At 44.6% G+C, this 22,157-nt stretch overlaps 1 protein-coding gene across 3 annotated transcripts in view; it reads left to right on the forward strand.

Moving 5' to 3' along the window:
* The window catches only part of SOX5 (SRY-box transcription factor 5), a 209,102-nt gene that overhangs the window by 52,821 nt on the left and 134,124 nt on the right, over positions 1-22,157 (forward strand). For all 3 annotated transcript variants that reach the window (XM_040437563.1, XM_040437555.1, XM_040437571.1), the window contains one exon: positions 1,042-1,252. In XM_040437563.1, coding sequence (XP_040293497.1) covers positions 1,042-1,252 — 211 coding nt within the window. The remainder of the gene's footprint in view (positions 1-1,041; positions 1,253-22,157) is intronic.

The following is a 22,157-nucleotide window of genomic DNA, read 5'->3' on the forward strand; positions in this document are numbered from 1 at the left end:
TTTTATTTTATTTTTGCTTTTAACGTTCTGTTTACTGTCATTCTTATGAAGAAGCCCTCAGCCTTTGCCTGATCTACCATTGCATTCAGCACTGGCTGCCTTTTACAAATTAATCCATTCACCCGGATTGTACATTTCTGGACATTCCTGGTTAGGTGCCGACCTTCCCACCTCATCCGCAATCCATTCCCTGGTGATGTTGGCGATTTCACCTGTATCCCAGATCCTGTTCCTCCCCCTCCCCTCCCCCACACATTTGCTGTCACTTTCAATTATATACGGCTAAGTGGCACAATTACAGGGTTGCCATCTAAGATGAGCCTAATATCGGGGACACATGGTCTATTGTCAGCTGGCACATTCGCAATCATTAATTGAATTTAGTTTTCAGAGATGAGCTGCAGGAATGGTGGAGATACATTGGAGGGGGGGGGGGGGTGATCCGAGTTCTGGAATAATTCCACGCTATTCATTGTGGAAACACCCGGCAAATCGGCCAGATGGAGCCGCTCTGAACCTTGGGTGATCCGTGCGCCGTTCCCCAGCCCACTTATAATCTTGCCTCTGCTGCGCTGAACGTCAAATATGTGATTGGTCAGCCGCCATTTTATTTTGGCGGCCGTATGATTCCTTTACGAACAGTTCAACAATTTTCATGCTAAAGGTTAAACAATGTAATACGTTAAAGATCGTGGGTGGGTCCGTTTATGGAAAAAAATGGCACTGATATGTCGTAAAACATGCCGCTGTTATGTCCTCCACATATGACGCCGTAGCTTCCTCATCCAATACAGACAAAGCTGAGAGTTTCCAAAGCGGCTACGCTGTTGCAATATCTATGCCCCAATAATGGCTTCCGCATGTAGCAGATATCAAACAGCATCTCAGCGGGTCCATACGTTGTGAACACAACACAATCTGTCTCCCTTTTTTAATTTCCTCTCTTTGCAGCCGGCTGCCATGTTTGGGGAAGGGGCAAGTAGATTTGTAGACATGGCCTACACAGGTTCTAACATCCTGTTTTTCTTCTCAACCTTCTAGGATATAGACGGCAATAAGGCGGTCTCTTCATTTGCCCCTCAAAACTCAGCTACCTCACCCCTGAAGGCAGATGAAGGTGGGAGACAGAGCGGTGAATCCTTGTCTAACACCGCATTGGGGACCCCTGAAAGGCGAAAAGGTAGCTTAGCCGACGTGGTGGACTCACTGAAGCAACGGAAAATGGAGGAGCTGATCAAAAGCGAACCAGAAGGTAAGAGCAACATGGCGGACGTGCAGCAGAATGAACGCTGTGCATTGTTTTGTGTGGTGGAAATAGTTACCAGGCCTCACCATGTGCAGCCTGTATGATCAGGGGTGATCCCATAATGCATCATTGTTTTTCAAGACTGTGTGCCCCTGATAAGCAGTGCCTGTGTGGGTGGAGTCTGACACCTGTGTGCTACCATGGGACTATTATCGACCCTACGTAAGAGATGGGTTTTCATTTTGGAGCGGAGTTTCCCTTTAAGCTGAGTTTGCTCATCATCTTCTGAGTCATCCACATGGTTGATACAACAGATGTCTGATTCTATAGGGCAAGTTTTGTTTCTTTGTGTGCTCATATCTTATGTTCGTTCGTGTAGCTGCAGGTAATTTATGCTACGGAGTCGCCATTGTCAGGAACCTGTGCAAACACTGCAGACATCCCATAGCCACATTCTTATCATAGTTGAGATTTAATCCCCATTGTGATGGAGTTGTGTGCCACTGGCTCCTGGCATTGTCTGCAGTGGCCGAGGTCGTGGCAGAGCGCTCGCCCGGCGCTGTGTACCTTTTTCATACAATGCGCACTGTTGCAATGCTCTGGCACTTTGGCTGTTGAAAGCCGGCTGCATTGTCTCCTGCCACAAAGAGGGAACATACTGGATTACATTTCTGTTTACTCTCTACATAAACAAGGAGGCATGGAGGGACTTGCCGTACGGAGAGGCAACTGGGAGGAGGCTGGGTCATCGGACGGCAAATCGGCCCTGTCGTTACATGCACAAAACTATGAACGCCATTACCCTATGAACTCCCTGTACCCAGCGACATCAGTTACCCATTGTTAAATTGTTTTCAAGATGGCGGAGGCGTAGGGTAACTTACATCATGGTCTCTGATACATAACTGAGACATCTCCCATCTTGACTCCTGACTTTCGACTCACCCTTTGTTCGTGTGGCTATATATATATGTCTACAGGGGTGGACTGGGAACTTAAAGTGGCCCTGGAAACAAAACCTAAAAGTGACCCTCATGTTGTAGGCTGGTCCACGTTGACAGAACCGGGGCAACACAAGTAGGCAGGACCAGCAGAAGCAGGTGGAGCCAGCAATCGTAGCGCAGCACAAAAACCGCCCCAGCAGAACCGGATACCACAGTGCAGCATAAAATACTGCCCTATCTCCATACCGAAGACGATGATACAGTTGAATTCTGGAGGAGACCTGTGGCTATTGGCCAAGTGCATAAGTACCTGATTCTCCTAGCATTAGTTAATGCTGGGATCATCAGATCGTTATGTATCAGTTCTCAAGCTCTTTACAGGGATGTCCTATGTCATTTTGGCACAGTTATCATCCCGGGTACACGCGTGTGATATGTAAAACGTAGCACACGGTTTAAATATCTCTCGTATGTTAGTGACACATTAGACCACATCCACAAAGGGACATGTTGCACAGAAGAGATGGAGGCCATGTGTTCTACTATGCCGGTCACGTTTTTACTGAGGAAGTTTTGAGGTGACCCCTTGTTTGTTATAAGATTGCGTCTCCTGCGCTGTCGTACTATGTACAGTAATGGATTCATTGTGCGTTGTGAATAATGTAACAAGTCTTCATACAAAGCGGCACTGTGATACTCTACAGCCAAATGTGAATGACTCCTTTCCGCACGTTTAGCGCGTCCAGGTTTGTTTTGTGCTCAAATAGGACTTAAACAGTTTAGGCCACCACTCGGGTTCCTGACGAACGAGGGGACAGAGCAAGTGTCAAGGCTGCCGGTGTTACCGAGAGCGGAGGACGACAAAGACGAGAGAGAGAGAGGCTCAGATTTCAGGATGCGGCGGTAGTGGCAGCGTCGATTCCGAAGACCCCATTAGCGCAGGTCAGATGGAAACATTAAAACGAATCCACATTATCTCCTCCGCTTATGAAAATGTACAAACAAAAGATCCGCGACTCTTTGAAATATAAGAATGAGGGGGGAAAAAAAACCTGCGTCCGACGTGAGACTTCACTCGCCGCTCACTATTGTTCTATTGTCTTCCAGAGGCCATTAAAATGAACAGCGGGTTGTGCTGCAAATTTCATTAAGCTTTTGTTAGGTCATTATGCCAGAGCCATATTCATAACGTCTCCTGCAAACCAACGGTAAAAGTGAGGAGATGTGAAAGACGGAACAATGAGCGGCACAAAGCGGGTCAGAGGGTGACGTGTTATGACTGTAGAGATGGGCATTAATGGCGGTGGAGGGGCTTAGTACTTTCTATCTTACTTTCTCTCACTCCTTCTCTCTGTCACCACCCTCCTCTGGTCCGATATTAATTTACATCTATCCAAACGCCTCGAATTCAGCAGTGATTCCAGCTTCCAGCTTGTAGATGTTTTGTGTAAATATCCCCGAGTGGCTTGTTGCGTCTCTCAGATCTCGTGCTCCTCTTCCTTTTCTTCTTTTTTTGCCCCGTGGTGGAGACTGTTGAGTCCAGGATGTTGGGAGTAGTTATGTACAGGCCATCCGCACTCTACTCCATAGATTTCTACACTTTGTACAGTGGAGTATATATACCTCATGGCCTGCAGGATCCTGTTTATGGCAGCCTGTAGTGGACCCTGATAACAGAGAAAAATAGATTGTATTCTCCTGTCCTACATGGATGATAGCTGGGAGCAATCAGTTGTATTCCCCAGGCCGACATTGGGTAGCAGGGATCTGTCAGCCTCTCCTAAAATGGCTGATAATCACTTGTTATACAGACTATTTGGCTGCAGAGTGCATGGACTCCAGATAGGCCCACAGTATAGTGCCCCTTTGAAGACCCCCGACATACCTACCTGTTATCTTTACCTCGGGAAGCAGAAACGGCATCGTCCTGACAAGTAGATTCATTCGGCTTGTAATTTGTGTAATTGTCATCTCGCTCTCGCTACTTTACAGTGTAATCCCCCAGAAAATCCCCACACAACTTTCCTGTAATCAGACCCTGAGGACATCATTCGTTTTAATGATACCCCCTTCTTCTCCCGCTCTCCGCTACCTTAACTGTTTGGAGGAAGGTTTTTGCCTGATTAAGTTGCCAGTTTTCACGTAATATAATAAATGCGCTGGATATTTAGCCGTCCTCCGTCATCTGATCACGGGTCCTCGCCGCCCGGGGGCCTTTATTTCTCTGATGCAAAATACAATTCTAGTTAACGAGGGTATAAAGCTCAGAAGTCTGCGGCATTGTCTGCAGAGCAGTTGGTCGACGGCAAAAGGAAGTCACCTACTGTAATGTGGAGGGGTCTCCCGTGACAAGGGGTGATGTCACTAACCCTTCTGCGTAAACCGAGCAGACCAAAATGATGCTACTCCTGATGGCTGAAGCAGGAGTCACCCCAACTCTAGAGGCACAATGCTACTATATGTCCTCCTTATAGAAGTTACTGGAAATGTGGTACAACTGTCCTGTCTGGTTACATTTACTTCACTGGAGAGTAACTGCAGCATAAGAGTGTTAAATATGTACCCTGTACTGATCCTGAGTTACATCCTGTATTATACTCCAGAGCTGCACTCACTATTCTGCTGGTGGAGTCACTGTGTACATACATTACTTATCCTGCACTGATCCTGAGTTACATCCTGTATTATACTCCAGAGCTGTACTTGCTATTCTGCTGCTGGAGTCACTGTGTACATACATTACTTTTATCCTGTACTGATCCTGAGTTACATCCTGTATTATACTCCAGAGCTGTAGTCACTATTCTGCTGGTGGAGTCACTGTGTACATACATTACTTATCCTGTACTGATCCTGATTTACATCCTGCATTATACACCAGAGCTGTACTCACTATTCTGTGTACATATACATTAAATTACTTATCCTGTACTGATCCCTAGTTATATCCTGTATTATACTCCAGAGCTGCACTTACTATTGTGCTTTTTGAGTTACCATGTATATATATTTTATATATTTTTTTACCCTGTACTGATGCTGAGATACATCTTTTAATATACTCAACAGCTACCCTCAGTATTCTGCAGCTCCAGAGCTGAAATCTCCCAGACTCTATACACCAGGTTTTGTAGAGTGATCTACTATAGGAAAAAAGGAAAAGTAAACTGCAGCTGTTGGAGGGGTGTGGGTCCTTGCTGACTGTTACCAATAAAAACAGACAGAGTTGCAGAATTACAAGTGCAGCTCTGGATTAAATGTGCCATTTTTAAAAAAGTTTCTTATGGGGCACAGCAACTTCTGCTTGCACTTCTAGAAGCTGTGCTCCTTGTTTTCTCTTGTATTCTAGTAGGTTTACTCTGCTTTACAATTCTTTGCTCACTCCTGAGTGGGGAGGGTTCATTGATACATCCCCTTCACAGTGTTACATGTAATCCCTCCATGGTGTGCTTATGGATTCAGGCCCAGACCTCCAGTTCTGAGCTGGATTGTTGTGGTTTCATCAGTGGATGTGGAGCGTCCATGTATTGTGCAGATCAGAATCTGCCGCACACGATCTCTGGGAGGTGAGTCATCCCTATATAGACTCTCACATGTAAGGGCACATCCTTGCATCTCCTGGTTAGGAGGGCACCAATGTCAATTGGCCACAGGGTTTTGCCTTCAAGACTATTCCATCTGTCTTGCAGAAGAGCAGGCAAAAATTAAGGGGACCATACACATTAGTCGAATATCATCTGAACCCGCCATTCTAATGTCCATGAGAGTTTCTTGACCTTTACTTTACCCAATGGCAAATGTTAAGAAAAAGAAGGATCGGGCTGTTGGATTTAAACATGGCTTATCCTTTTGTTCACAGGGGAAATAAGCCACCAATAGACCTATCTGGTAGCATCTTAAAGAGGTTGTGTGGTTCCACAAGGAAACCGGACAACACGGGGAATCCGCCTGCAATGAAAAATAGATAGTTACTTACCTGACAGATCCTCCACCTCTTTCGCCGCTTCAGTTCTCCTGGCGGGGATCGGTTTACCCAGCTGAAGCGGTGATGTCACACCGACAACACTGCTGAGGCCAGTGATTGGCTGCAGCAGTCACATGTTGTCGACACGACATCACCCTTGCAGCCAGAAAAACAAAGCCCTTTATTGCAGGCAGATCGCATGTGTTGTACGGGTTCCTTCTGAAACTGGACAACCCCTTTACAGCTTTTTTACAGAGGCATTTCTCAGTCCACAGGGATCTGCGGACAAGCAAGCAAGTGTGAATGTGTATGGAGAGGTGAGGAGGATTAGATGTCAGATGAACGCCTAGCTATCTGATGTGTATGGCCAGCATTAGTTCGCCCCCACCATTTCACATCATTGGTCATTAGATGGCTGGGACATCAAAACCTACAAAAAATCTACTAAAGTCTCCATCCTCCAATCACATCCAGAGCTGCATCCACAATTTTGCTTAGCTATGTCTCTATTCTGCTGCATAGTATTATTTCATTTCTATTCAACAGTACATCTCCTAAAATACACCTCAACACCAGTGCACAGGCAGAGGCTAGTGAGGAGACATAAGCGCTGCAGGCCAAGGTGACCAGCAGAACTATGAATGCAGCTGTGGATGTATCAAGAACAAAAAACATAATGCAACATGTAAAGCGAAGTATTTCACAAATTTATGCAACATTATATGTACATAGAACCCAGATTCCAAGTGGCAACAAGAATTTTTTTTTTTTACTGCAGCTCTGGATGTGACTGGAGTTTAAAACACAATGCACCTCAGGTACAGGACAAGCTTCGTAAGGCAAAGCAGTTGCAGTGGTACCAATAGTGACAATGTACATGGAACAGCTCTGGCTATGATTCTGTCCACAAAATGTAATGATGAAGGTGACTCCATTGGCGCCTGCAAAAAACATCAGTCTGATGAGACCGCTATAGAGGGACTGGTCTGTGCCAGCTTTTTCCGGTATGCATGGCACACATATGTGCCAGTCCATTCTTACAAGTGGAGAGGCAGCCACCTGCTCCTGAGCCCTCTTGTTCCTGGCTTGACCCTCGGTGAATAATAACCATCCAATCTTGGAGGAGGCCGCAGCCTATCTCGGTGCCCGCTGTAGTGTTTCTTGGAGGGCTGTTGTGGTACCCCCGAGGCACCCGTCATGACTGTGCATATTAAAATTAATCAGGCTCCTCGGGCCGGTGTGACTGTGTGATTAACAGCGCCAAGTGCAGATCAAGCGTCTTCTCTTAATTAAGAAACAGCAGCTTGGTTGGGTTCTAGTGGGCGCTTGGCCTTGCTTAATAGGATCTGCTGGTGAAGTGGGCACGACCTGCACTAGTATTAGTGAAGAGCTCACTTGAAAGTTTCCTGCACCACCTGCGCCCCAAGTGTCAGGCCCTGTGTGTTCAATGCAGGGAGATTGTGGCGCAGTTCATGGGCACTGGCACTGACCCGCGTCTCTGGGATGGACGCTGCTGGATAGAGTTATTCCGGCTGTTCTCGGTGCCAGGTACTAGCTGTTTCACTGCAAAACACTAATGAGGGGAAATATTTCAGGACGTTTCCTGTAGAAGCTGGAAATTCTTTGTGTGGGTGAACCTGGGCAGGAAGTGAGCCGCCTGTGTGCCCAAACCCAACGGATCTCGGCATTCTGTGTACGTGTGGATAGAACCCCCGACAACCAGCCCTCTCCTTAAAGCGACCATAAAATGATATTAGGGACCACTAAGGGGCACTGAACTTGCTGCCCATCTTGTCCTGTGTAGGTGAATATCATCTATTGTTCTCTTATCAGGATGTGGAGTGTCCATGTATTGTGCAGGTCAGGATCTGCCCCACACGATCTCTGGGAGGTGAGTGGTCCCTATATAGACTCTCACATGTAAGGGCACATTGTAATCAGCTAGGCAGAAGCTGGCAATGGGACACATGGATACGGTCTAGTGTTCCCTGTTATCAGGCAGAGACCAGCCTTAGGACAGGAGAATACGATCTATGTTTCCCTGTTATCAGCCATCTCAGGCTGGGAAGAACCTGACTGTTCATCAATAGGATGAATATAGGGAGTCCTCCCTGCCCCCCATGATTACTACTTTTTCACATCTCCGGTGCTGAGAACCTCCAGAGACAAAGGCTACTTTCACACTCGCGTTTGGAGCGGATCCGTCGTGGATCTGCACAGACTATTCCGTTCAGATAATACAACCGTCTGCATCCGTTCAGAACAGATCCGTTTGTATTATCTTTAACATAGCCAAGACGGATCCATCTTGAACACCATTGAAAGTCAATGGAGGAGGGATCCGTTTTCTATTGTGCCAGATTGTGTCATAGAAAACGGATCCGTCCCCATTGACTTACATTGTGTGCCAGGACGGATCCATTTGGCTCAGTTTCATCAGACGGACACCAAAACGATGCAAGCAGCCTCCAGAGCAGAATGAAGAACGAACGGAGCCAAACTGATGCATTCTGAGCGGATCCTTTTCCATTCAGAATGCATTAGGGCAAAACTGATCCGTTTTGGACCGCTTGTGAGCCCTGAACGGATCTCAGAAACGGAAACCAAATCGCTAGTGTGAAAGTAGCCTTAGGTGACTGATCAGCTGCTCCAGCACTATTATAAGCTCCAGAATGGGAGGGTTAGCGGGCCTTTAAGAAGAAGGAAGGACATATTTATTCTAGATAAGATGCAGCCAGTGAAGTGTGGGCTCCTTCTATAAAGGCTGATGGTGGAGCATTCATGATCAGGGCGCAGGAGATGTGAGATAAGTTTCAGCGATTGTAAATACGTCCTCACACGCCTCACGTTCTGTACATGGGTGTGTATATTTATGCATACATGTATTGCCGAATGTGACAAGACGCCTCCTCCTCCAGCTCTACCGCGACCAATGCCGCATGGTATATTATATCTCATGATTTATAGTCACCGGGACTTCCCACAGTCTGCTCTGCAGGAGGAGAGACCTAGAGCTCTGTTCATCATGAGCAGCCTGCTTGATGAATAGAATTCTAGAACCACAGTGAAAACTGACTCACAGGTAGAGCAGGGGCAAACGGTGTCGCTGTATAGAACAGTGCCCATTCAGAGTAAATGGAACTTGGGTGAAAACCCCTGTGGGCTCTCTTATGGCAGCCATTGGTTGTACCTGTTACTCATGAAGGAGGCCAAGGTTACTCAGGAGCTGCGGATGAGAGGACTCAGGCGGAGATCTTGTATCATCTTAGGGGATCACTTCTTGTTACGTGTTACGTTGTAGCAAACACATTGGTCTAAGGTGAGTGCACCTAGACCTTGTCGTCAAAGGCGCCAAAATCTGGTGCAGTTTGGCGCTTTTCTGGTATAAGATGGCGCATCAAGCTTTAGACATATTTATGAAGTAAATGTGCCAAGAGGAAACATCCTTGCTTGACAAAGGGGCGTGGCTTGGTGAGTGAGAAAGGGGTGTGGCCTAAGATGTGACAGCTTGCACCAAAATTCTGGCACAAAGTAAGCCAACCAATAGTTGGTGTAAGCCTGCGCCCCTGTGATAGATGCGGTGCATCTTCCATGGCATCTCCCTGCGGTATAGCGTTCTCCACCTACGTGCACGGCCAGCGCTCAGTACGCACCATGTTCAGCGACAAAATGAGCGCCGTGTACTGGGTGTAGGTTTGATGGAAAGAAAGGGACTCAGCAAGCAAACAGAGCTTTCATCAGCGGCTTTGTGCACGGTGTTTACCCAGCGCTATTCCTGGACAATAGATATTGTGTGCCGGCCCTGCCGGGTGATAAGGCTTCTCCCCGTCCTTTGTCCTTTTGTTCGGTCTCTAAAGTTTGCTGTGTCTTTGTATGTACCTGACATGGCATCCAAGCTATGCTGCGAGCAGAAACGCCTCCGTCATGTAAAATAGAAATTCCACAGAGAATTATCTGTGGTTATGTGTTGGAACATGACTGTACTCTGCAACAAACCCCAACCCCACGCAGTTTAGGCCCAGGAGCGACCGGCCCGCATCCAGATACACAACTGTACTTGGCCAATTAGTGGTAGTGACAGGGAGATTCCTGAGTAGTCCTACATACGTCATACTGACATCAATATACATAGCCTGATAACCTGTGGTGTTACACAGGACTGCAGGTGACATCTACCACATGATCTGTACTCAGAGAGTTATCACTGTTATCTGTAGTGTTACATAGGACTGCAGGTGACATCTACTACATGATCTGTACTCAGAGATTTATCCCTGTGTTATCTGTGGTGTTACATAGGACTGCAGGTGACATCTACCACATGATCTGTACTCAGAGAGTTATCACTGTTATCTGTAGTGTTACATAGGACTGCAGGTGACATCTACTACATGATCTGTACTCAGAGATTTATCCCTGTGTTATCTGTGGTGTTACACAGGACTGCAGGTGACATCTACTACATGATCTGTACTCAGAGAGTTATCACTGTGTTATCTGTAGTGTTACATAGGACTGCAGGTGACATCTACCACATGATCTGTACTCAGAGTTATCACTGTTATCTGTAGTGTTACATAGGACTGCAGGTGACATCTACTACATGATCTGTACTCAGAGAGTTATCCCTGTGTTATTTGTGGTGTTACATAGGACTGCAGGTGACATCTACTACATGATCTGTACTCAGAGATGTATCCCTGTGTTATCTGTGGTGTTACATAGGACTGCAGGTGACATCTACTACATGATCTGTACTCAGAGAGTTATCCCTGTGTTATCTGTGGTGTTACACAGGACTGCAGGTGACATCTACTACATGATCTGTACTCAGAGAGTTATCACTGTTATCTGTAGTGTTACATAGGACTGCAGGTGACATCTACTACATGATCTGTACTCAGAGAGTTATCCCTGTGTTATCTGTAGTGTTACACAGGACTGCAGGTGACATCTACTACATGATCTGTACTCAGAGAGTTATCACTGTGTTATCTGTAGTGTTACACAGGACTGTAGGTGACATCTACTACATTATCTGTACTCAGAGAGTTATCACTGTGTTATCTGTGGTGTTACATAGGACTGCAGGTGACATCTACTACATGATCTGTTCTCAGAGAGTTATCACTGTGTGCTATCTGTGGTGTTACATAGGACTGCAGGTGACATCTACTACATGATCTGTACTCAGAGAGTTATCACTGTTATCTGTAGTGTTACATAGGACTGCAGGTGACATCTACTACATGATCTGTACTCAGAGAGTTATCACTGTTATTTGTGGTGTTACATAGGACTGCAGGTGACATCTACTACATTATCTCTACACCAATAACACTGCTTTAAAGATAAAATAAAAATATCCAGCTCTGCTACATCTATATGTTCTCCATAGGTTTGACAGCAGCGTGCACATTTGTCGCAGCCATTGATGCTGCATTGTTATTGAGGTCATCAGTCTTCATCTGCTGCAGCTTACAAGGATTTACCCAACATTGCCCGGTCACCCTGAGATCATAAGTCTCTGTTAACCAGCTCCTGTCCCTGATCTACCCTCTGGCAGCGTTGCTAATCCTTCATCTCCTACATTAAGTGTGCCCTACATGGTGTCAGATGAGGTTTTGTTGCTCCTCAAGCTACAGGTGTTTCGCAGCGACATTGGCAAAGTGGGTGAAAATGGTTGTTGTATCAGTAATGATAGATGCCAGGCAGAGACACTGGTTCACCGCATAATAAAATGTTCTGCAACTTCATAATGGACTTTGGGGGGTATTTATCAATGGTGGACACCAATTTTCTGTCATAGAAAAATTTGGATACTTTAGCACAAGCAGTGGTTAGCATCCAAATGTGCAACTTTGGGATTTTCTGCCACTCACAGCACTTGGAAAACGTGTGCATGGCTTACAGAAAGGAGCTTCTTCAGACTGCCACTTTTATTATATTATGGCAGAAGGGCGGCGTAAATTACAGCTGATGTCTACGCTAGCCCATAGCTGCCATAGATTTCAGTTTGTGGAGCATGGATAGCCCACATTTCATCTAGTAATATCTTTGGCACTTCGTACTCCGCGGGCTTTTGAAAAGTAAGGCTACTTTCACACTAGCGTTTTGGCTTTCCGTTTGTGAGATCCGTTCAGGGCTCTCACCAGCGGTCCAAAACGGATCAGTTTTGCCCTAATGCATTCTGAATGGATAAGGATCCGTTCAGAATGCATCAGTTTGCCTCCGTTCAGTCTCCATTCCGCTCTGGAGGCTGCCTGCAGCATTTTGCTGTCCACCTGATGAAGTTGAGCCAAACGGATCTGACGCAATAGAAAACGGATCCGTCCCCCATTGACTCTCAAAGGTGTTCATGTGTTTCATCTAACCAGGTCAGTGGTAAAATAAAGAAAAGTTATGGCTCCAGGAAGGCAGGAAGTGAAAGACAAAAACACTAAATGGAAAATCGTCCTGTCAGGAAGGGGTTAAAGAATGCATGCTCTTTGGTGTATAGACAAGATCTGAACTAAGCTTTGATGATTTGCAATTTGTTATGATTGTATCCATCCAAACTGCCTGGACTTCACACTGTTACCTGCACTGATACATTGTAACAAACTATCAGGACAGGGGAGGGATTTGTGCTACTGATATGGGAGAGGAATGTCTACACTGATACACAGTAAAGCCTTATTCACACGTCCCTGTCCGTGCTCAAATTCGTGAGTAGGTGGTCAGTGAAGCATCCGTGAATCTGTCCATAAAGGATCCGTATTAAAATAAACGGGGACGTGTGTTGTCCGTGCAGAGCACGTACAGCACACCTCCGTGAAATACTGACGTGTGAATGAGGCTTAACTAACCCTTCAGCTGTGAAAAGTGTGAGGGCTGTTTGGGTTGACAGCAACCAGTGGTCTTGGAAATGTTGAGGAATTGAAGGATGAAGTCTGTTACAGAGTTGCAGAACTTTACATGGTTAAAATTTATTTACAGGACACTGGACACCGGCCCTTTAAATGTCGGGGATCCAGTACACAGGGATCTGCTCTTCTTTTTACTTGTGCGTAGATTGACGGACTTTGGAATTTATGTACACGAGAAAAAGCTAGAGCTGCAGAATTTTCTGTAATCCTAATGGTCTCAACTGAAGTTTTCTTCATCACGGAGACGCCACTTCTGCGGTCGGCAGGAAAACCTTTCTGTTGGCTAATGGCGTCCGCTCCACAGAAGCAGTAAAGATTGTGACATTCTCTGCGAGGACTCGTAACCAATATCCCCCATTATGTCACTAATGTCCCCGGCTCACCGCTGTTGTGCCGCTAATTAGAGCCGCCCGTGCAGGCGTTCCTTTGCTCTGCCTGGAAAGTCTTTGCGCTGCCGAACCCGGATAATGATTCTCAAGGAGAAAATCCGTCGGACTGAAAGCGTTGAATGAAATAAATCTTTATTAAAAGTCCCCGCGTCAGACACGTTAGTGACTCGTGTTATGAGCACGGCCAGTCGGGTCATTATCAGCAGATTGGGGTCTGTGATACTGCGGGGTGTTATAGGTAGCGCCTTCTCAGATCTGACACTTGTTCGGGAAAATCTGGGCATCACAGACTTTTATAATATTTATTTCAAGGAACTGCAGACCGTAAATTGCAGGAAACAGCTTTATAAGAAGAGCGGCTGACATACAGGACGCTACAACAGTGCTGGAGCGTGTCTGATATCAATCAGTATCCCCGGCCGTGGCCGTATTGCGGGCCACAAACAGTGGGTCCACAATACACGGGCATCGGCCGTGTGCATCCCACGTCACGGATGTGGACCCATTCACTTGAATGGGTCCGCAATCTGGGAGATGCGGTGCGGAACGGAGGCACGGATTGGAAGCACTACGGAGTGCTTCTGTGGGTTTTCTGTCCGTGCCTCCGCACCACAAAAAAGAAGGGCATGCACTACTTTGTTGCGGTGCGGACAGTCGGATGCTGATCGCGGACCCCATTCAAGGGAGTGAATCCGCGATCCGCATGCAGCTGCTGGCACACGGTTGTGTGCATGAGGCCATAAAGTAGTGATCATGGTGGTCACTGGTCAGGGAGGTTTGTACACTTCATGTCTCTCATCCCATTGATGAACGCTACAATTAGCCTCTTCCCAGCCTGGAGTGGCTGATAGCAGATTGCATTCACCTGTCCTATAGATCATCCCGGGCTGAAATGGCTAATAACAGGGAACAATGGAGTCTATTGACCTGCACTACTACACTTAAGGCGGTATTACCCGATTCTGCCGGTGATTGTCGGGAGGGAAGCGTTCCTTCCCAGCAATCGCCTGCTCGCTAGTGGAAGAGACCACTGCTATTAAATGCAGCGATTTCCCCCTCAGTATAGGGAGAAGCGATCGCTATTCCATTGCTCTCCCCAATACTGAATCCTTTGCCGGCAGCAGATCATAATTAGACACCACGGTCCGCCGCCTGCAAACAATGATTTTTTTAAACCTGTCAAAAGATTGGGATTGCCCGATGAACGAGCAGGCTTAAGCCTCTCCCAGCCTGTAAGGGCTGACAACAGGAAGCAATAGGTTGTATTCACCTGTCTTACAGATTTACTGCCTGATCATCTCTAACGAGCGTTCGCTCGTGTTAGCGATCATCTGGCAGTGTAATACTGCCGCCGATTACCCGATGAACAAGCAAATGCTCGATCATTGGGCAATCCAAATCTTTTGACATGTTTAAGAAATCATTGATTGCAGGCAGCAGATCGTGGTGGCTAATCACGATCTGCTGTTGGCAAACAATGATTCAGCGATGACATTAGCGATCACTCCTCCCTATACTGAGGATGAGATCGCTGCATGTAAAAGGAGATTGCCGGGAAGGCTTCTGTACAGACACTCGCCAGCAGAATCGGGCTGTGTAATAAAGCCTCTCTTCATTCATTCTCTTATCATTGTTAGTTCTGTTTCCTTGTTTTCCAATACTCTGTAGCATTCATCTGCCTGGGCAGAATCTGTAGGTATATTCATCCTGAGCAGCCTGGTTCATGAATACAGCCTCAAATATGCATTGATAACAGACGCTTACATAGTCAGTGAGGATATAGGAGCAGGGGAGATGATTGCGACAGAACAGATTTACCTGACCTTCAGAGTCTGTGCAAAGCTGGGTGACAAGCCCCGTGGGCATTGCAATGGAAAGTGAGCCCGGACTCAGTGATTGGTATTTGGATTTTGGGGTAAGTGCGCCTGGTATACAGCATAATGAGCTGTCATCCTGTCACCTAGATAAATATTACGTGTTCCCCTCACAATGAGCCGTCAGGCTCCTTCTAGATTTGCAGTCGACCTTAGAGCACTTAATGCCATTTTGTGTTTAAGAAAGAAAATTCCTCATGAAACCTTCCCTATTGTTTGCAGATCTTGCTCAGCGGAGTCGACTCCTTTGTGGGACGGGTTAGGCCTCTTCAAATAAGAATAAAAATAGTTAGCAAAACTTTTTTTTTTTTCAAATTTTTTTTTACTACAAAAGACTAATCAGAGCTCAGCGGTGCAGCCTGTAAGAACATGCAGCATGCTCAGAAGTATGCAGCTCCGCTATTGTGTGCATGCCAGAGACGTGTGACACCCTACACATCAGCACAGGCAAGCCATGATACATAGATAGATATGAGATAGATAGATACGAGACAGACCGATATGAGATAGATAGATATGAGATGGATAGATAGATAGATGGATAGATACGAGACAGACAGATATGAGATAGATAGATAGATAGATAGATACGAGATAGATAGATAGATACGAGACAGACAGACAGATACGAGATAGATAGATAGATAGATAATAGATACGAGATAGACAGTTATGAGATAGATAGATAGATAGATAGGAGATAGATACAAGACAGACAGACAGATATGAGATAGATAGATAATATATATGAGATAGATAGATACGAGATAGATGATACAAGACAGACAGATATGAGATAGATAGATAGATATGAGATAGATAGAAAGATACGAGATAGATGATACAAGACAGACAGATATGAGATAGATAGATATTAGATAGATACGACATAGATACGAGACAGATAGATAGATAATAGATGCGAGATAGATGGATAGATACAAGATAAATAGATTAGATATTAGATTCACATACTCCATGAGAGTCACATACTCTAGCACTGCACTGGTTAATTGCTGCCTCATCCTCCCCCATCCCCCCCCCCCCCCCTCCATTATCCGGTCCCCTTGTTCCTTTCACCAGACTTTTTGTGGAGTTAACAAGCTGTAACACATTCACCTTCCATTGTTCCTGGGGACGCCCTCACCGTATACCTGATATAATCTAGTGACCAGCAACTAGGGGTGTTGGGGCCACCCCCCACCCGCAGCGCAGTCCTAGAAGACACGTACTACCTATATTCTTCCAGCTCTAAGCACCAGAGCAGAGTCTTCTCCTCCACCCCACTGCCCCAGGCTCCAGAATGGCCCATCTGCTTATATGCAGTACAGCTTTCTCTGTTCCCATTTTTCTGCAGAAGCGGCCAGAGCTGCCATTCAGGAGTCTGAGACAGCTGAGTGACCCCTGTAGGAGCTGTAATGGTGGCCATATTGATGCTGCCACTCTTTCCCAGAAGCTGATATACGGTAACTATGAACCTGGTGAACAGAAGAGATGCTTTTGGTTTAGGGCAGCTGGTCCTAGGAGCTCACGCTCTAATGTGTAGTTTTGTGATGCAATACTTGTACGTTGGGGCAAGAGAATATGTGCCCCTCGCACACAGACAGATGGCGGCTGCTTGAGTTCTGTGCGTGGGAGAGAGAGGAACTTCCACATGTGATTTTTACCATTTGGTAGTAATTAGTTTGTTGTATAAATTAACATTAAGTGAAGCATTCTCCAGTCATTGTTTGTAATTATCTCGTGTGAGCCGAATTAAAGGCGCAGAATCGACTCCTCATTTGATGCCGCCGCAACTGCAGTCTATCATTACGCTGAATGGGACAACAATTCATTCCACAAGGCCAATAGATGGGAATCTTCAAATGAGAAGGAAACATCACAGGATCCCGCAAGACGTTATATAAAAGTAAACATGCGATAATCCCCCCTCCCCCACAGGGATCCAACAAGAAGGCTTGCTGGGAATGGAGCCATACTGGGATGTGGAATTTATCATGCTAAAAAGTCCAGAAAATTCCAACCAATTGGATAGACCACGGTGATCGCTACCCACCCTTCCGCCATCTTCACTACAAGTGGCCCTCATTTACTATTGTGGATGGAATTTTGGCTTATTATTTGTGGGACAAAATGTGGAGCTTTTTGAAGCAAAATGTGTCTGGTTTTAGAGATACTTATGAAGAAAATGAGCCAATCCACTGTGTCTTGCTCATCGAGGAGTGTGACTAGATAATAGTGTGGCTTACCGATAAAGGGGTGGGGCTAGATAGTAGAGTGTGGCTTAGTGATAAAGGGGTGGGGCTAGATAGTGTGGCTTAGTGATAAAGGGGTGTGGCTAGATAGTGTGGCTTAGCGATAAAGGGGTGTGGCTAGATAAGAGTGTGGCTCCATTTTGTGCCACAAAGTAAGACAATCAATCTGAAGTATAAAATTAGAGAAAAGTGTCTAGCCCTGTACCACATTTAGGGTAAATGCACACGTTCAGGATTTATGTGTGGACAATCCGCACTTAAATCCGCAGGTTTTCGCAGGGAAATCCGTGCAGTCAGTCTGCTTCAGTTGGTGCGGATTTGCATGCAGACTTGGTGTGGATTTTTCGCATGCGGATTTTACTCTCCCCATTGAAGTGAAAGGAAAAAAAATTAAAATAATCCTCACCGTAGGTCAAAATCCGCACGGAAAAAATATGCATCGTGTGCATGAGAATTTCAAATGATCATGGAATACAATATACATGACCTACGGTGCGGATTTTCCGCACGCAATCCTGATCGTGGGCATTTACCCTTATCATCCAGCCTGAGTCACGGTGATAAATCTGGCATTGGCTGTAGGCTACATGCACTCGACCGTATGTGTTTTGCGGTCCGCAAATTGCGGATCCGCGCCCCCCCCCCCCCAAAAAAAAACAAACAGATGCCATCCGTTTTTTTTTTTTTGCGGATCCATTGTAACAATGCCTAAAACGGACAAGAATAGGACATGTTCTATTTTTTTTGCGGGGCTACGGAACGGACATACTGATGCGGACGGCACACGGAAATTAATGGGTCCACATCCTATCTGCAAAAAAAACGGAACGGACACGAAAACAAACAACGTTCGTGTGCATATAGCCTAAGACTGCGTACTCTTAGTGTACGTCATCTATAGTAAATCTGCTCCGATCCTGTCATGTTCTCTGTAAATTTATGTGTGGGTTGTTGCCTCAAAACTGGGCCCAATACATCACCTCTTTGGAGATGTGCTTAGGTCGTGTAGGAAACACTTCTTCCAGTATGGTATACTTTATTATTAAGTTTTTCTGATATTTCTCATCTTTTTTTGTTGTGGAGTTTATATTTTTTTCTGTATTATTACTTGTGTTGTCGTGCAGATTTGCTGCACCAGAATTCCATGCGTAACAGTTATTAAGGAGTTTGCACCTTGAATTAGTAGATATGTAAGGCTACTTTCACATTAGCGTTTTCAATTCCGCTATTGAGATCCGTCATAGGATCTAAATAGCGGATGAAAACGCTTCAGTTTTGACCCAATTCATTGCCAGTGGGGACAAAACTAAACGAAACGTAGTGCACCAGAATGCATTCCTTTCCGTTTACTTGCATCTCCATCGTGGACCGAATAACGCTGCAAGCAGTGTTTTTCTGTCCGTGATGTGGTGCGGAGCAAGACGGATACGTCCTGGCACACAATGTAAGTCAATGGGGACGGATCCATTTTCTCTGACACAATAGAAAACGGATCCGTCCCCCATTCAATTTCAATGGTGTTCAGGACGTCATGGCTATATAAGACATAATACAACGGATGCATGTGGTTGTATTATTGTAACGGAAGCGTTTTTGAAGATCCATGACGGATCCGCAAAAAACGCGAGTGTGAAAGTAGCCTAATATTGTTTTTTGGCTAAAGATAATGATGTAAGGTTAGGGCAGCTCAGTGAATAACTTTTTGCAAGATGCACCAAGAAATGCCAAATCTATCACAGCAGGAACCGTTGTGGTAAACGACTCTCATCTCAGTCTATGCTGACTTACAGAAAACAGCCCCGGTATTTTTCATCTTTATCATATTTTTCTGTAGCATTCTTTTTGTTCTTTATTTTCTTTTTCTTTTTTTCATTTCCTTCTTCATCTATTTTTCTTTCTTTGCTTTTCTCTTTTCCTCCTTGATTTTCTCCTTTTTCCTCCTTTTTTTATTTTCATCTTCCTTTCTGCCTTCTCTTTTCCCAATCCTTCACATGTCTGATACATTGTACAGTTTGCCATCAGTCACTCTTGAAGGCTTTATATTTGGTCATGTGATTTCATATGTCACACTGTGAGGGTTATCAAGGGCATCTCTTTTTTTTTCTTTAGAGGGGTTACTCCATGATTAACCCCTTCCTGACAGTTATTTTGCTCTTTCCTGACAGTGACAATTTTTTTGCAAATATATAGGTGGTAATAACTCTTCAATGCTTTTACTTATCCAAGCCATTCTTCTAATAATGTTTTCTCGTGACACATTATACTTCATGTTAATGATAAATTTGAGTCGATAGGTTTTACCTTTATTTATAAAAAAATCTAAAATTTAAGAAATAAATTGGAAAAAGTCACTATTTTCTAAATTTGAATTTCTCCGCTTTTAAGACAGATAGTGATACCTCATACATAGTTAATTAACATTCCCCATATGTCTACTTTACATTGACATCATTTTGTGAATGTCATTTTTATTTTTTAGGTTGTTAGACGGCTTAGAATTTTAGAAACAATTCTTCAGAGTTTTAAGAAAATTTCCATAACCAACTTTTTTAAAGACCAATTCGGATTTGAAGTGACTTTGTGGGGATTACGTAATAGAAACCACCCACAAATTACCCCTTTTAGAAACTACACTCTGCAAATGATTTAAAACTGATTTCTAGAAACTTTGTTAACCCTTTAGATGTTCTACAGAAATTAAAGCAAAATGGAGGTGAAATTTAAAAATTTAATTTTTTTTTTTTGTGCGGATTTTTCCATTTTAATCCATTTGTTCCTGTAACACATCAATAACAGCAAAACAAAAACCCTCAGTATTTATTACCCTGATCTGCAGTTTACAGAAACACCCCATATGTGGTCGTAAACTGCTGTATGGGCACAACGCAGGGTTCAGAAGGGAATGGTTTTTGGGCACCATGTCACCCTGAGGTACCCCTGCAGTAGAAAGACCCTAAAAGTGACACCATTTTGGAAACTAAGGAATTTTTGGAGGTGTGTAGTGAACACTTTGACCCAACAGGAGTTTCATGGCATTTAGAGACATTTGGCAGTGAAAATGAAAAATGTAATTTCTTCCGATAAAATATTGTTTTAGCCACACATATTTCATTTTGACAAGGGGTGACAGGAGAAATAGAACCCCAAAATTTGTTAAGCATTTTTCCTGATAATGGAAACACACCATAATGTGGTCGTAAACGGAGTTATAGGGACACAGCAGGGCTCAGAAAGAAAGGAGCACCATTTAGGTTTTGGAGGCCAGAATGATGGTTTTTAGGGGCTATTTTGCATCTTAAGACACCCCAAAAAACCTCTCCAGTGGAAACCCTCAAGAAGTCAAACTTTACCCCTCAAGGCATTTATCGAGTGGTATAGTGATTGCCTTGACCCCACAGATGCTTCATAGAAATTTTTTAAGATTGGGACATGAAATAAAAAATGACATTGTATTTCAATAATATGTAGTTTTAGCCTCAAATATTTCATTTACGCAAGTGGTAACAGGAGAAAAAGCACCCCAAATGTTGTTATAAAGGATAATGTTTCCTGAGAACAACAATACCCCCAATGTGGTCACCCCCTATGTAACCTGCTGTTTGCTCATTGACAGCAGAAAAAGACCACAAGGCCCATCTAGTCCGCCCTTATATTATTACTTAGAAAAACAACCCCGGCTCTTAAGTAGTATGTGCAGTTAAATCAAGAACTTCTTTAGTTTTCAATCCAGCTTAAGTAAAACAGAGGCCAAGATTTCTGTCTTGTCCCAAACCTTGTTCACCGCTTAGTTCAATGTAATAAAGTATGCGAGCGTGCAGCTTCCATCTCGCTGGAGCCGATGGAGTTAGAGAGGGGGCCCCCTCCCTCTGTGTACCCCTTCGACGCTGCAGTCACCATTGACAGTAGCAGCTAAGAGGTTAATCTGCTGGCACCAGAGCTTTCAGTGATGCCAGCATCTACCGATCGAGCAAGCACAGCTCCTGTACCCGCTCAATCAGTGCACCTTACATGTATGGTGGTTTGCGGAAAGTCACTGCCCGCTGCACTGTAGATGTATTCCACATGTCGGGAGGAGGTTATTGTAAAAAATGAAAAATCAGGCATCACATAGTACATGACTATCTTTCTCTAACCAATCTAGAACCAGCCTTGTACCTCTCATGGATCCAGAGATCTCCCCATTCATTTAGATTTCTGAGAAGCTGGCTGCTCAGGGGTGTGTGTTGTTTCTCAGGGGGAGTGTACTTTCTGCTGCAGCTCTCTCCCTGTAACTGTCACACCTATTAATATTAGATATGGCTGGTTGCAGCAGAAGTATGAAACTGCCCGTGTATCCAGCTCAGCCAGGTAGACTGAGAAGGAATAGAACAAACAGTAGGTGGCGCTATACAGATACATTTTAGTGGCTATACAAAAATTTTTTTACTTGCAATTACAAAAGTATTCAGATCCAGGAGTTGCTTTGAAAAAGTAGAATATTTTCATGGGACAACCCCTTTTTTTTTCTTTAATATTGTGAAGTCATTGAATCTTATATATACAGATATATATATATATATTTATTTATTTTTATTTAT

This window comes from Bufo bufo, chromosome 1, assembly GCF_905171765.1.
Source record: "Bufo bufo chromosome 1, aBufBuf1.1, whole genome shotgun sequence".
Taxonomy (NCBI): Eukaryota; Metazoa; Chordata; class Amphibia; order Anura; family Bufonidae; genus Bufo; species Bufo bufo.